The sequence below is a fragment of the Oncorhynchus tshawytscha genome, linkage group LG17 (assembly GCF_018296145.1).
Source record: "Oncorhynchus tshawytscha isolate Ot180627B linkage group LG17, Otsh_v2.0, whole genome shotgun sequence".
NCBI classification, from domain to species: Eukaryota; Metazoa; Chordata; class Actinopteri; order Salmoniformes; family Salmonidae; genus Oncorhynchus; species Oncorhynchus tshawytscha.
In genome coordinates, this window is record NC_056445.1 from 12,689,184 (window position 1) to 12,705,881 (window position 16,698).

Consider the following 16,698-nt stretch of genomic DNA (forward strand, 5'->3'; position numbering starts at 1 on the left):
TACATATTCTACTTTCCTGAAATACAGTAAAACCTCTATTGCTGACTTTCCTATAACCCCTATGAGGTATGCCGTGGGATAAAGATTTCAATTAAATGTTCTTAAAGTGTACTGAATCTATGTTTCCTGCTATAACCCTGAATGGACACACAAGCAGAGAGTAGGAAGAACAATGAGCCGACTCATAAACTTCTCTCATTCCAGTCAGACCACGTAATTCAATCACCTGAAAGCATCATGTGACTATCTCCTTGCCCTCCATAAAGTCTGTTGCAACCATAGAGATAGATAGAAGACTCATCTTTGTATATGTGCCATCATAGCGTCTGTGACAGCATGTGCAGCGCCATAGTGCCCCTCAGTGGAGATGTCAAAATACCTATAAAACCTAGTGGTCAAACAGGGAAATGGTTCCAATCGTTTTTCCACCATTCATTTTTTCCTATAGGGGATTTTAGAAACACTTAAATAAGGGCTGTGTTTCGCTTACCCTGAGACGTTTTGATAACTGTGTAAATCTCTATCAGACAAGGTGACTTATCAATATATTTGCCTGTATTTCCCTCCCAAAAAGGAAATGCTAATTAGCTGTTAATGGTGGGGAAACAATTGGAACCAATTCCCTTAATGAACTTTAGGTTTTATGAATATTATGACTAGAATATTATGAAAGGCTATTTACATTTTCTTCTTCCCAATTGGCGGATCACTCCGGATGACCCGGTTGGACATGACTCCACCCAGTTGACTACATTAAAATGGTGGAAGCCCTCAATGACACTGCCCATGCTAATATGGCCTTTTGACCACTAGAGGCCTCTATGGTTGCAACACGGCTCTTTAAGGCCGGAATTCAATCTGATTGCGATTTGTCTGCTATGCAGCTTTTAAAGGCAATGGTTCCGCGTTATAGCGGAGACCGCGTTCATCATAAACACTGCATATGTCACCTCAATCAAAAATGACCTTGAAATGGAGCATAGCAGACAAAGCACAGTTGAATTGAATCCCTGCCTAAGTATGTTACACAAACTACATTCAACTTCTGGTCAGCCATTCTGTCCCCCATTGTGAGCTAATTTCACTACAGTGAAGTGTGAGAACTTTCTGGGTGAGATCATTCTGAACAAGGTGGTGCAAGTAAATGTAGTAGACTTTATGCAGGTTAGGTTCTCTCAGTAGCCATGGTTACACCTTGCATTAACGTGATTGTCATCATCCGATCACTATCTGATCGAGATTTTGTTGCGTCGACACATGGTAATATATGTCTCTTATCTGCCCACTTCGTCCCTATTGTGACCAGATTCCCTGGTCCCTCCCTGTATGCAAATGAATCCGACCTGCCTTGGACCTCCCATTATGACACAAGCTGTATTAAATCGACAGGAAACAGCACGCTTTTATAGTCAATAGTTTCAGACTCTCATCATTACAGCCTACTTTTGTTATCCAACGATTCAAGTCTGGGCGTAATAGACTACTGTCCCGATAACCTCGACTTGTCCACAGATGGACAAATAACAAGTCAGAGAATCTCTCCCATCTCTAAAAACGTCACCTCACAAATGAGCTGAGTATCTGGATGTGTGTACAAAATACAATTATTGCACAGTATAAATAAAAATTATACTTAGGCCCTAATGCACACAGTAAAAACAGAAACAGGTTAAGTTACAGGGAATGCATTTCTGTAGCCTAAAATGTTTTCAAATATTAGAATTTGCGCTGGCATTGGACGTGGGAAGGGGAGTACCTCTTTTCTCTTATTCGGGACAATATCTCTTCATAAATATCTTTATTTCTATTTGCCATTTTAATCAGAGCTGGACCTCGGTATTGGACTGCGGCATATCTGGCCACAGTGTCAGTAGGCAGTTGGCTTCTAAAAACATGTTCTTAATTCAATTGGCTGGTGTGATTTTTTTTAAGAGGCCGGGACAACTGTGACGTTGGCCAAATGTATACACTTTCGATTTGTTTACACCAAGGATATCCGTACAAGATGCGTCTTTCACTACCACCAGAGGTGGTCAGAAAAATACAATCACAATCAGATCACAATGCGTCTTTTGATTGTCTACACCTGTCGACGCACAATACGAATGTGGACATGATCAGGACAACGGACGCATGTTAGAACCAGGTACAAATGGGGCTTCTGATTGTTTCCCCTTTAAGGTACCTTGTTGAAGCCGGAGTCTGTGTGACTGACCTGATGAGGACCATGTAGCCTGGCGTGCCACCCAGAGAGATGATAAAGGAAGTGATGACGGAGAGAGCCAGGAAGTAAGGGAAGACACGGTCACAGTCGTCTCTGTGAGGACAGTGACCTACACTGGCTGTCAGGTTACCACTGCTCAGCCCTGCTGCCACCGCACAGCTACAGTTAGAGAACACCTGCAGAAGCACAGACAGACAGACAGACAGACAGACACAAGACAAGACAATTTGACACAAAAACAACATAACTTGCTGCCTCAAAAGATTTCCATAAACCCACCAGGGTGTGAGTCAATTCTGACTGAAATCATACTGAAATTAAATGGACCTTTACCCTGTTGCTCACAAGTCAGTTTACATCTCAAATGGCACCGTATTCCCTATATAGTGTACTACTTTTAAACAGAGCCCAAAAGTAGTACACTATATAGGGAACAGGGTGCCATTTCGGGATGCAGCCTCCGTGCTGGCTAAGATTCTCATCTCACCGTGTTCTTCCCTGATCCTGTGGAGGTCTGGCAGCCAGCCAGGCAGGGAGAGACGTACGTGATGCCGTTCTCTCCACAGACAGGGTCCCAGTCTCTGTCTGAACACACACAGTCTGAGTTACAGGCTGAGAATACTGAGCGCTCCTCATACGATACACCAACCACCCTGAGAGAGAGAAAAAAAGGAGAGAAAGAGAGAGAGAAAGTGGGGCTGTTATTAATTCAGATAGCGCTTTTCTTTAAACAGATAATCTAATGAATACAGACATGATTTGACCTCTGCCCGCTCAGATACAGAAGGTGTGATGTGTATTTAATCAAATGCATAATAAGATATCCTGAACAAAAATATAAATGCAACAAGTGTCGTTCCCATGTTTCATGACCTGAAATAAAAGATCCCAGAAATGTTGTGCACAAAATTGTCAACATCCCTGTTAGTGAGCATTTTATCATTTGTCAAGATAATCCATCCTCCTGACAGGTGTGGCATATCAAGAAACTGATTAAACAGCATGATCATTACAAAGATGCACCTTGTGCTGGGGACAATAAAAGGCCACTCTAAAATGTGCAGTTTTGTCACACAACACAATGCCACAGATGTCTCAAGTTTTGAGGGAGGATGCAATTGGCATGCTAACTGCAGGAATGTCCACCAGAGCGGTTGCCAGAGATCTAATGTTAATTTCTCTACCATATAGTTTTAGAGAATTTGGCAGTACGTCCAACCGGCCTCACAACCGCAGACCACGTGTAACCATGCCAGCCCAAGACCTCCACATCCGGCTTCTTCACCTGCAGGATCTTCTGAGACCAGCCACCCGGACAGCTGATGAAACTGAGGAGTATTTCTGCCTGTAATAAAGCTCTTCAGTGGGTAGGCCTGGGTCCCAAGTGGGTGGACCTATGGCTGTGCCCCTGCCCAGTCATGTGAAATCCATAGATTAGGACCTAATGGATTTTTTTTAATTGACTGATTTCCTTATATGAACTGTAACTCAGCAAAATCATTTAAATTGTTGCATGTTACATTTCTATTTTTGTTCAGTATACTTTCACCGATTCAATAAATACTAATGTTATCAACCAAATTCAGTGTCGGTTCTGATATTGACATTAGCAGCAAACAGTCTTGACAGAACCAAGGGGCATACAGTACAGTAGATGGGTGAAATCCCTGATTCACTATTCTAGACCACATCTCTCCAGTGTTGGAGGTATGCTGTCCTCTAGGAGCAATTATTAGCATACGCACTCCAGCATGTTACCCGTTTGTGGTGCTGGGAATAGAACATTTACAGAGGGTAAATATGTATGTACCTAAGGGCAACTTCTACCAAGAGCTGTGTGTGTGTGTGTGTGTGTGTGTGTGTGTGTGTGTGTGTGTGTGTGTCTGTGTGTGTGTGTATCAACCCACCGGTTGTAGGGCAGTGTGATCCCAGCCACTTTGGCGTTCTCGCAGCTCATGACGAAGAAGAAGAGGGATAGGAAGTAGCCTATCAGAGAGGTGCCGAACGCAAACTTGGCCGCTCCCATGATGCTCAGCTTCAGCCTCTTCATGAGCAGGCCGCCAGTGAAAATTCCCAACGCCACGGCAGGGATGTTGATTGTACCTGGAACAATCAACACACACTCTGTAAACGTTAAGACATAGGTCTCATTCTTTAGAAATGTTCTTCATTCCTAGTCATGGAGGATTTAGGCCAGGACTAAGGTCTTGACGACAGGTTCAATGCGACTGAAACACCAGGTGAGCCAGCCAAAGCCCTAAACCAGGCATTCACTTTCACACAATACCATACTGTAGCTTTTGCTACCTTTCATACCACTGTAGCTAAACGTCTACCTTTTATGCCAGTGCTATTCCACAACCAATTACATACAGTACAGCAGAGTAGAACCAGGCCATACCGCCTGAGACTCAGCCTTTGATATAGTTGACAGTAGAGAGAACACACAGTAGCGCTGTCCAACTCCCACTCAAAGACCAAAGCTCTTGGTCTTTTTCATACATCAATGTACAGATATCATATTCTATCTGTCTGTTCTATTACTGTAGTTATGCTAGATATTGCATTACCTTTCATACACAGCATGCAATGGTCAGGTCAATAGTGGAGCATGAGGCCTATTTAGATCAGCATTCACATTTGAGGGTTGAATCATAACACATTGTATAGCTCAATAAAACAGCGCCTTTGACCTCCTATTGCTTGATCTAATCTTAACAATATTGTATGCATGTGCTTATCTATGCATAAAGCGAGTCCTTTCAAGTTTCCAATCTAAATTGAACTAGCTCATGCATGAGATGAATCAAGGCCAGTGTCGGGGGTAAAGCGTTACGGGGTAACGGGTTACAAAGTAACGGGTTAGAGTACTCATTACTTTTTTTTGTGGTAACGAGTAATTTTTCTATTTAATTAATCAGTTACTTAATTACGTTTTCAAATAAGCAAGTCATTAATTTACAATATTATTTATATATTATTTTTTTCTAACTAGTGAGACGGCAGAGACAATAGCCTTTGCATGGTGGAAGAATTTGCATTACTTTGAATTGGTAAGGGGAAAAGGACAGGAACGTCACAGTAAAATGCTAACTCTGCCTCGGGGATAAGTGCCTGTCCACTGCGAAGAACTCCACTTTAAATATCAAGAAGCACCTTCAGTCTTTTTCTTGTGCCGTATAACGTTAATCGCTACTTTAGAGGAAAGCAGTGAAATAAATCAACAAGGTGTTTTTATTTTTGACTTTTGAGTTCTGAATGTTGGAACGTGCATACGTTGTCCTTTTGAAAAGGCTACGCTGCTGCAACTTCTATGAAAATAATACAACTAATTGGTATCTAGACAATCTGGTCGTTGTGGTTCACAAATTGCATATTTGGAAAGGGCTATTGCTCGCGTTAACTTGTGTGTTTTCATATCTCTGCGCCAAGTTTGTATCTGTGTTTAAAACAGATTGGTAGCCAGTTGTCCTTGTATTTGAGCTCTCCTTTAACTGTGCCCAGTTAGTTTTATAACCCGCCTTCGGAAAGTATTCATACCCCTCAACATTTTGTTGAAAAAACAGCCTGAATTGAGATTTTGTGCCATTGGCCTACACACACAATACCCCATAATGTCAAAGTGGAATTATGTTTATTTTTTATTAATTCAAAATGGGATTGGCAACATGTGGCCCACGGGCCTAAACCGTCCTGGAAGTGATTTTCTGGGGGTGAAGAACACTGTAAAATCACAAGGACTTCAGATGAAAGAGTTTAATTTAGAAAATCTGTTCTTAAGTATTCCCACCCAAAAAAAAATGTGATCGTGTCTCAGTATAATCATGGTATGAAATTATTATCATTTTCATATACAACCTCTTTTTGGGCTTAGTTGTGTTAAATTTGCAGTGTACAAATGACTATAATTATGTTCCTTCCCCCCAACCATCTGCTCCGGCAAAAATTGTCCGGTGGCTTAATCTAGTTGCCTACCCTTGCACTAGGCCTATCAGTCGTCAGAGTCTCGCCATTCAAAAGTAGCGTGCATAAAGCTCATTCTGATAGCCCCTTAAAGGTCCAACACAACTGCTTTCATCTCAATATCAAATCATGTCTAGGTAACAATTAAGTACCTTACTGTGATTGTTTTCAATTAAAATGGTCAAAAAGAAACAAAAATAGCTTCTTAGCAAAGAATCTCAAAGAATCTTCTCAAGCAAGAATTTACCTAGGACTGTCTGAGCGGGGAGGGGAAAACTGAAAACGATCTGTTATTGGCAGAGAGAGGTTTGGAACTCTTTCTTATTGGTCTATTAACTAATTTACCGCCTGGTGATGTCACCATGCAGGCCAAAACTTCGTCCCACCAAAACAGGCAGAAATTTCAGGTGGTCTTTTCAAAAAGCTCTTACACTAAAAGGGCATTATCATCATTTTCACAATTTCACAGTATTATTCCAACCTCATAGTGTGGAAATATATATAAAACACAGGAAAAACATGCTTTTGACTGCACTGGGCCTATAAGCTTGACCTAGAGGCGAAAGAAACGCACACCTATTTAGGCGAGGTGCTGGCTAGTGGAGTGAACCACAAAAAAATACCACACACTCTAGGAGAACCACACACTCTAGGAGAACCACACACTCTAGGAGAACCACACACTCTAGGAGAACCACACACTCTAGGAGCTCAGATGCAAAAATGTTATGTCCAACGTTTCGACAGACAAGCTGTCTTCATCAGGGTATTATGACAAACACTGCGGGGTGACTCATTTATATAGTGTCAAAAGACACTTGTTTTTGGTAACGCAGAAGTAATGTAACAAGTTACTTTCCATAGTAAATAATGTTGTAACATAAGTTACTTTTAAAAGTAACGTTCCCCAACACTGATCAAGGCAAATAAGCAATATGATTGGCCAACCATACGTACCCATCAGGAAATTGGCTTTTGATGCGGACTGTCCGTAATGCTGCTCTATGTACTTGGGCTTGTAGGTTACCATGCCGATGAGAGAGTTCAGCTGAATGATGGTTACACACAGGTAGATGAAGTACACTGGGTTCCCCAGGAGGGTTTTCAACGTTGGTATGAAATCTAGATTAAAAACAATCAACAGAACATCATCACCTGTCAACGACATCATCAATTGTTAAGGTCATTTTTGTCTACCTTTTTCCATACTATGGTAATTTCATCCAAAGCAACCTGAATTTGATATACCATTGTACCTGACCAGACCAATCATTATCTAAACCAGAAAATGTTCCAACTTCATCCCCATTCAACAAAATACCTTTGGCCATCTCCAGAAAGCTGGCTGGCTCGTCGGCTTGGTACTTATGCTCCAGGAGAGGGGAGTCTTTGATGAAGCTAGTCTGCTCCGGGGTGCACTGGGCTGGGCCTCGGTCTGACGGGATGGGCAGGGAACGGGGCAGGAACCAGAAGGGGATGGCTGAAAGCAGGGTGATCACCCCAGCTACAAGGTAACCTAACCACCAGGCCCCCACCCAGCGAGCATCACCAGGGCTTATGGTGATACTCTCTATACAGGGAGGGGAGACACAGCACTTGATTTAATTGGATTGATTAGGATCCCCATGACCCGACACCAATGGCGACAGCTAGTCTTACTGGGGTCCGACACATAACAAAAAAGACATTACAGACAAAAGACTTTACAATTGACATACATTTTAAAACATGAACATGTAGTGTGTGTGTGTGTGTGCATCTATCAGTTACACATACATGTCAGTACATATATGTAACAAGAGAAGGCCATGGTGATAGTCTCTATAGAGGGAGGACAAGCACAGAGAGAGAGAGTTGTGACTGTTGGGGACTAAATACATTATGAGTAAACTAGCAACGTTCCTAGCGACAAGACTTACTGGAGAGAGAAAACAAGCACAGCACAGCTGCTTTTTGTGCATATCTTAATAACCATCTCTCCTGCTTTATATTGGTTACTCAAATTTAGTAGCTGACGTCACTGAGCACACGTTCTGGAGCACACTAGTTCAATTAGTCTGATAACCTAGAATCTAGAAGCATGATCATACATAACAAACACTTATTGAACAGAGTCAGCGAGTGCACTCTAGGAACGACAATGAACTCAACTCAGAGCGCTGTTTGTTCGTCTAATAGTAACAGAACAGAGGTGAATGCCCTGTCTCTGTCTAAACTGGAGAACTCACTATTACAGTCCAATAGTGTGTAGGCGGCCTAGACAGAATACTCAGTGTTTCGCTAGATACCGGTTACTCACCCATGTTGACAAATCCAATGTCCACATATATTTTGGCACACAGGGATCCCAGTAAATAGCCAAACACAGGACCAATGACAGCTATGGTCTGAACGCAGCCTGAAATATGAAAGACACACACACACACACACACACACACACACACAGCAATTGATTTATTATACTAACCAGAGACGGTTCCATTAGGCAGTAAACAATAAGAAGGGTGTGTGTGATTTTTAAAAGGTCAAAGAGATGCCTCTGCTTATCTGGAGCATTTGTCCATTCTTGTTATCACAAAGAGCTAGATTAGTGTTATCCAGCGACAGCAGACACCTGCATGGCAGATGTTTTGGTAGTGAGCAGCCCCACTTGAGTTAGAAGTTCAGAACGAGAAAGTGTAGGCCATATAGAAATAATTACACTCAAATTGAAAAATCATAAAAATCTAAATAATGACCATTTTTTATTATCCTAATCGAGATGAGGATTACATTTCACATTCCAGTGTTCAAACTTGTAAAAAAAGGCTGCATGAGATTTCTGTTAATGTAACTTGCAATGTCTGCTTTGAATGTAAAGCTGGGAGCCACTTGTGGCTCTAACGCAGTTCCACCTCCCACACTGTCTAAACATCAGCTATGCGGATGTTGGCTAAAGCGGATCTGATTGAATCGGACCCTTAGTGTATGAATCAGATTGAAAGGCAGTTTATTCAGACTGTCAGATCTACTTAGCATATTGTACTTCAAATCATGCACAGTGACATTATCTAAAATGTGTTTGTTTTTCCAATTGGTCTATTACCAATGTAGAATGCAGCATTTTCCTCCCTGGCGAAATCATCTATATACGAGATCCCAAGGGGCTGCACTGGCGTCTCCCCGATCCCTCGTAAGACATTCCCCAGGAACACATAGATCCACATGGAGAGGTTGGACTCTCCTTCACAACCTACTGGGAAAGGGGAAGGAGAGAGAGAATAGTTACAGCACTGTTTGTGTGTGTGAGCGCATATCCGTGTGTATCCATGAGTACATGTTTGTGTGCGTACAGTTGTGTGTGCGTGGGTTTGTGTTTGCGTGGTGGCATGCATGTACATGAGCATGTGTGCGTGTGTTTAGCTGACACACCTGTCCCTGTGCTTGGCGTCTTAGAAAGCGGGTCACCCGAAGCTAGCGCGGCGGGTGACAACAGACGCGCTGGACATGGAGAGAGGTTATTGGTTGAATTCACTGACGATCGGATTGATGTTTCGAACTTATAGCTGCGTACAAAACACCAATGTGACTGTTTAGCGAAGGGAGGGGAGAAAGCACCACGTTATACAGTTAGAGAGGACAGAGACAAAGCAGAACAGGAGTGCAATGAAACATTTAGGAATCAACGTTTTATACATCATGTTATACGCGATACTTAACGATAGGAAGAAGCTTTCCTGGCTTCCGCTGTAAAATACTAAACAATTGGCGACTGAATGTGTTTTTTGGAAAAACATCCCACAGCTGTAAAAATGCATATAGTAAAACTTCTCTTGTCGTTCAGTAAAGAGACTCCATACAGCGCAGCATGTATTCTTTAAGATTCACTATGTTCCCATCTTGTGGGAGGGATGAAACATTCTGACTGATCAAACTTTCATGACCAAGGCAAGCTAATGAGAACACATGATAACACACACAACCATGCGTCATCCCACAAACGACGGTATACAACATATAAAATATGTACAAAATACAGTATATTAGCATATCACTACAGAGTCACAGTGATATCTGTCCTTTCCCAGACTTTATCCAAACACACAGAAATACAGAGCATTCGAAAAGTATTCAGACCCCTTGACCTTTTCCACATTACGTCACAGCCTTATTCCAAATGGATTAAATACATTTTTCCCCCATCAATCTACACACAATACCCCATAATGACAAAGCAAAAACAGGTTTTTAGAAATCTTTGCAAATGTATATAAAAAAAAAAATATATAACATTCACATAGTATTCAGACCATTTGCTTTGAGATTCGAAATTGAACTCAGGTGAATCCTGTTTCCATTGATCATCCTTGATATGTTTCTACAACTTGATTGGAGTACACCTGTGGTAAATTCAATTGATTGGACGTGATTTGGAAAGGCACACACCTGTCTATATACAGTGGCTTGCGAAAATGTTCACCCTCTAAGCATTTTTCCTATTTTGTTGCCTGGAATTAAAATGTATTTTGTATCATTTGATTAACACAACATGCCTCCCACTTTGTAGAAGCAAAATATTTTTTATTGTGAAACAAATAAGACAAAAAAACTGAAAACTTGAGCGTGCATAACTATTAAACCCCCAAAGTCAATACTTTATAGAGCCACCTTTTGCAGCAATTACAGCTGCAAGTCTCTTGGGGGTATGTCCCTATAAGCTTGGCACATCTAGCCACTGGGATTTTGCCCATTCTTCGAGGCAAAACTGCTCCAGCTGCTTCAAGTTGTATGGATTCCGCTGGTGTACAGCAATCTTTAAGTCATACCACAGATTCTCAATTGCATTGAGGTCTGGGCTTTGACTAGGCCATTCCAAGACATTTAAATGTTTCCCCTTAAACCACTTGAGTGTTGCTTTAGCAGTATGCTTAGGGTTATTCCTAAAAACTTGTCTCTGGAAGACTGAAACAGGTTTCCCCTCAAGATTTTCCCTGTATTTAACGTCATCCAAAATTCCTTCCTTTCTGACCAGTTTCCCAGTCCCTGACAATGAAAAACATCCCCACAGCATGATGCTGCCACCACCATGATAATGTTCTCGGGGTGATGAGAGGTGTTGGGTTTGCGCCAGACATAACGTTTTCCTTGATGGCCAAAAAGCTCAATTTTAGTCTCATCTGACCAGAGTACCTTCTTCCATATGTTTGGGGAGTCTCCCACATGTCTTTTGGCGAAAACACCAAACATGTTTGCTTATTTTTTTTTTAAAGCAATGGCTTTTTTCTGGCCACTCTTCCATATAGCCCAGCTCTGTGGAGTGTACGGCTTAAAGTGGTCCTATGGACAGATACTCCAATCTCCGTTGTGGAGCTTTGCAGCTCCTTCAGGGTTATCTTTGGTCTCTTTGTTGCCTCTCTGATTAATGCCCTCCTTGCCTGGTTCGAGAGTTTTGGTGGGAGTCCCTCTCTTGGCAGGTTTGTTGTGGTGCCATATTCTTTCCATTTTTTAATAATGGATTTAAAAATGGTGCTCTGTGGGATGTTCAAAGTTTCAGATATTTTTTTATAACATAACCCTGATCTGTACTTCTCCACAAGTTTGTCCCTGACTTGTTTGGAGAGCTCCTTGGTCGTCATATTTCCCCTTGCTTGGTGGTGCCCCTTGCTTAGTGGTGTTGCAGACTCTGGGGCCTTTCAGAACAAGTTTAAATATACCGAGATCATGTGACACTTAAATAAAGTCCACCTGTGTCCAATATAACAAATGATGTGACTTCTGAAGGTAATTGGTTGCACCAGATCTTATTTAGGAGCTTCATAGCAAAGGGGGTGAATACATATGCAAGCAACACTTTTCCATTTTTTTTTTTTTTCACTTCACCAATTTGGACTATTTTGTGTCCATTACATGAAATCCAAATAAAAATCAATTAAAATTTCAGGTTGTAATGCAACCAAATAGTAAAAACGCTAAGGAGGATGAATACTTTTGCAAGGCACTGTAAGGTCCCACAGTTGATAGTGCATGTCAGAGCAAAAAACAAGCCATGAGGTCAAAGGAATTGTCCGTGGAGCTCAGAGACAGGATTGTGTCGAGGCACAGATCCGGGGAAGGGTACCAAAACATTTCTGCAGCATTGAAGGTCACCAAGATTACAGTGGCCTCCATCATTCTTAAATAGAAGTTTTGAACAACCAAGACTCTTCCTAGAGCTGGCCGCCCGGCCAAACTGAGCAATCAGGGGAGAAAGGCCTTGGTCAGGGAGGTGACCAAGAACCAATGGTCATTCTGATAGAGCACCAGAGTTCCTCTGTGGAGATGGGAGAACCTTCCAGAAGGACAACTATCTCTGCAGCACTCCACCAAATCAGGCCTTTATGGTAGAGTGGCCAGACAGAAGCCACTCCTCAGTAAAAGTTACATGACAGCCCGCTTGGAGTTTACCAAAAGGAACCTAAAGACTCTCAGACCATGAGAAACAAGATTTTCTAGTCTGATGAAACCATGATTGAACTCTTTGGCCTGAATGCCGAGTGTCACGTCTGGAGGAAACCTGGCACCATCCCTACGGTGAAGCATGGTGTTGGCAACATCATGCTGTGGAATGTTTTTCAGCAGCAGGGCCTGGGAGACTAGTCAGGATCGAGGGAAAGATGAACAGACAAAGTACAGAGAGATCCTCGATGAAAACCTGCTCCAGAGCACTCAGGGTCTGGGGCGAAGGTTCACTTTCCAACAGGACAACGACCCTAAGCCCACACCCAAGACAATGCAGGAGTGGCTTCGGGACATGTCTCTGAATATTCTTGAGTGGACCAGACAGAGCTCGGACTTGAACCCAATAAAACATATCTGGAGAGACCTGAAATAGCTGTGCAGCAACGCTCCCCATCCAACTTGACATAGCTTGAGAGGATCTGCAGAGGAGAATGGGAGAAACTCCCCAAATACAGGTATGGCAAGCTTGTAGCGTCATACCCAAAAAGACTCAAGGCTTTAATCGCCTTTAATCGCTTTAATTTTGAATGCACTTTAGACGGACATATCCCTTAAACACAGGATAACTGGAAACGTGATTCAGACTAGAGTACACACACATGCACACACTTATACACATATTCAGATAAGCTTTAGCTTACTGCACCACAAGTGCATTCAGAAAAGCATTTCACTAGACCCACAATAACATCTGCTAAATATGTGTATGTGATAACATTTTATTTGAAAAGGAAGCTGGAAACGCAAGCATTGTAAGTTAATCCTCCTTCAAAATAAAAGTCAGTAAAACCTCACCGTCCGATGAGGAAGTGTGGCAGAGCGATGATGAATGTTCCCATGGCCATCAGTACACAGCCCATGGCTATGATCTTGGGCCGATGCAGCTTTGCACCAAAGTAACTCACGAATGCTATCACCAACAGGTTACCTGGTAGGGCGACAGACAGACAGACCAGACACAGAATTTGACTGTTCTTAGCTGCCATTTAAATTCTCAAATTGACAAATCCGATGAATCGAGATTCAATTTAGAAATTTCAAAAGTGAAATGTATTTTCAAATAGAGTTATTCTAGTTACAACTCTATTTAGATTCCGTTCCTGAATGGATTCTTGAATTGTCGAGTTGACATGGAACTGACTCCAGCTCTGACACAATGGTCTGCTTCGATTTATTCACAATCACAATGCCCAATTCCTCTAAATAATGTACAGTTGAAGTCAGAAGTTTACATACACTTAGGTTGGAGTCATTAAAACTCATTTTTCAACCACTCCACAAATTTCTTGTTAACAAACTATAGTTTTGGCAAGTCGATTAGGACATCTACTTTGTGCATGACACATAATTTTTCCAACAATTGTATACAGACAGATTATTTCACTTATAATTCACTGTATCACAATTCCAGAAGTTTACATACACTAAGTTGACTGTCTTTAAACAGCTTGGAAAATTCCAGAAAATTATGTAATGGCTGTAGAAGCTTCTGATAGGCTAATTGACATCATTTGAGTCAATTGGAGGTGTACCTGTGGATGTATTTCAAGACCCACCTTCAAACTCAGTGCCTCTTTGCTTGACATCATGGGAAAATCAAAAGAAAAACTAATTATACCTCAGGAAAACAAATTATAGACCGCCACAAGTATGGTTCATCCTTGGGAGTAATTTCCAAATGCCTGAAGGTACCACGTTCATCTGTACAAATAACAGTACGCAAGTATAAACACCATGGGACCACGCAGCCGTCATACCGCTCAGGAAGGAGACGCGTTCTGTCTCCTAGAGATTAACCTACTTTCGTGCGAAAAGTGCAAATCAATCCCAGAACAACTGCAAAGGACCTTGTGAAGATGCTGGAGGAAACAGGTACAAAAGTATCTATATCCACAGTAAAACGAGTCCTATATCGACATAACCTGAAAGGCTGCTCAGCAAGGAAGAAGCCACTGCTCTAAAACCGCCATAAAAAAATCCCGACTACGGTTTTCAACTGCACATGGGGACAAAGATCGTACGTTTTAGAGAAATGTCCCCTGGTCTGATGAAACAAAAATAGAACTGTTTGGCAATAATGAGCATTGTTATGTTTGGAAGAAAAAGCAGGAGGCTTGCAAGCAGAACAACACCATCCCAACCGTGAAGCACGGGGTGGCAGCATCATGCACTTCACAAAATAGATGGCTTCATGAGAAAGGAAAATTATGTGGATATATTGAAGCAACATCTCCAGACATCAGTCAGGAAGTTAAAGCTTGGTCGCAAACGGGTCTTCCAAATAGACAATGACCCCAAGCATGCCTCCAAAGTTGTGGCAAAATGGCTTAAGGACGGATGCAGGATGAAGGATGCTAGGGTTAGGAGAAAATAAATAAAGGAAAAATATATATATATAAAAAATATATATATATAAAAAAAAAAATATATATATATATATATATATATATATACACACACTACCGGTCAAAAGTTTTAGAAGACCTACTCATTCAAGGGTTTTTCTTTATTTGTATTATTTCTACAATGTAGAATAATAGTGAAGACATACGAGCAATGGACATTCGACTGGTGGAAATTTGTTGTTTGGTCTGATGAGTACAAATTTGAGATTTTTGGCTCCAACCGCCATGTCTTTGTGAGATGGTGTATTTCCCAACGTAAAAGCATGGAGTAGGAGGTGTTATGGTGTTTGCTGGTGACACTGTCTGTGATTTATTTGGAATTCAAGGCATACTTAACCAGCATGGCTACCACAGCATTCTGCAGCTGGTTGAGAGAATGCCAAGAGCGTGCAAAGCTCTCATCAAGGTAAAGGGTGGCTATTTGAAGAATCTCAAAAATAAAATATATTTTGATTTGTTTAACACTTTTTTGGTTACTACATGATTCCATATGTGTTATTTTATAGTTTTGATGTCTTCACTATTATTCTACAATGTAGAAAATAGTACAAATAAAGAAAAACCCTTGAATGAGAAGGTTTTCTAAAACTTTTGACCGGTAGTGTATATATTTTATATACATATAAGAAATACATGGGGGATTGGAAATTATGTGTGATCATTTGGAAATTATGCAGACAATTACATTGATGGAAGCCACAATCTGTCTGTATTATTAACGCTGATCTAGCACCCCCCCCAAAAGAAAGGCTTGAGGTAGAGAGGTGTTTCTATATACTCCCAAACCTTGGGCTGAAGGGAGACTCTACGAGGACACTGCAAAATGACTAATTTTAAACTAAAATTGACCCCTTATCTTAACCTTAACTAAACCCATAGAGACGGAATCCACAGTAGGGGGAAACGGCGCCATTCGCTGCTAGAAACATGAGCATTTCACTGCACATGCGATAACATCTGCAAATCTGTGTACGTGACCAATACACTTTGATTTGAATTTGATTTGATGTTTGAACTGGGCCATGACAGTTTCTCAAAGAAGGTGCAATGGTAAGTTTGATCAGATTTCTGTAAAGGTGTAGGCAGAAATATGTTTCAGTGACTTGCATGCCACCTATCGCGAGAGCCAAACACTGGCCGCGCCAAAACCTCCTAATCAAAACACAAATTGTTGTTCAATATTTTGTTTATCAGTACTTTGTGTTTATATCTCCTTCATTGGTATAGGCTCTGAGATTAAATAGGCTATGATGTTGCCCTCTTACCACACAGCAATACTGTAGCCTACCCATAATGTCAAATATTTTAAGTAGGCTTCCGGTCTATTTACTTTTGAGCATGCTTGGCTATTGAATGAGCGTTGGATAAATGGTAGCCTAATATTTGTTCTGTAGCGGGAATGAACCAGTCATGTCAGAAAAGGAGAGACATGTCCTGCAATATGATTATGATTTAGGCCAAATAATAAAATAAATATATTAGGCTACATGCTGCTATGCTATCTTCTTAACAACATCTAATGCATCTGTTTTATCACTAGGCAGACGTTTGAATTTTTTTCATGAATTATTCTCGTGCATCAAACACCATCTCCCCCATAAGAACAATATTTGCTTGCAATACAATTGA

At 41.3% G+C, this 16,698-nt stretch overlaps 1 protein-coding gene across 2 annotated transcripts in view; it reads right to left on the bottom strand.

The window, feature by feature from the left end:
* The window catches only part of LOC112216885 (solute carrier organic anion transporter family member 1C1-like), a 52,149-nt gene that overhangs the window by 4,324 nt on the left and 31,127 nt on the right, over nucleotides 1-16,698 (bottom strand). Inside the window, exons 4-12 of one of the 2 annotated variants that reach the window (XM_042300195.1) lie at nucleotides 13,460-13,592; nucleotides 9,599-9,732; nucleotides 9,273-9,419; nucleotides 8,487-8,585; nucleotides 7,509-7,757; nucleotides 7,145-7,309; nucleotides 4,132-4,327; nucleotides 2,712-2,877; nucleotides 2,216-2,400 (exon numbers count right to left, since the gene is read on the bottom strand). In XM_042300195.1, the coding sequence (XP_042156129.1) occupies nucleotides 2,216-2,400; nucleotides 2,712-2,877; nucleotides 4,132-4,327; nucleotides 7,145-7,309; nucleotides 7,509-7,757; nucleotides 8,487-8,585; nucleotides 9,273-9,419; nucleotides 9,599-9,732; nucleotides 13,460-13,592 (1,474 nt within the window). Of the gene's footprint in view, nucleotides 1-2,215; nucleotides 2,401-2,711; nucleotides 2,878-4,131; nucleotides 4,328-7,144; nucleotides 7,310-7,508; nucleotides 7,758-8,486; nucleotides 8,586-9,272; nucleotides 9,423-9,598; nucleotides 9,733-13,459; nucleotides 13,593-16,698 lie in introns of both variants that reach the window. The other variant, XM_042300194.1, reaches the window with a different exon arrangement.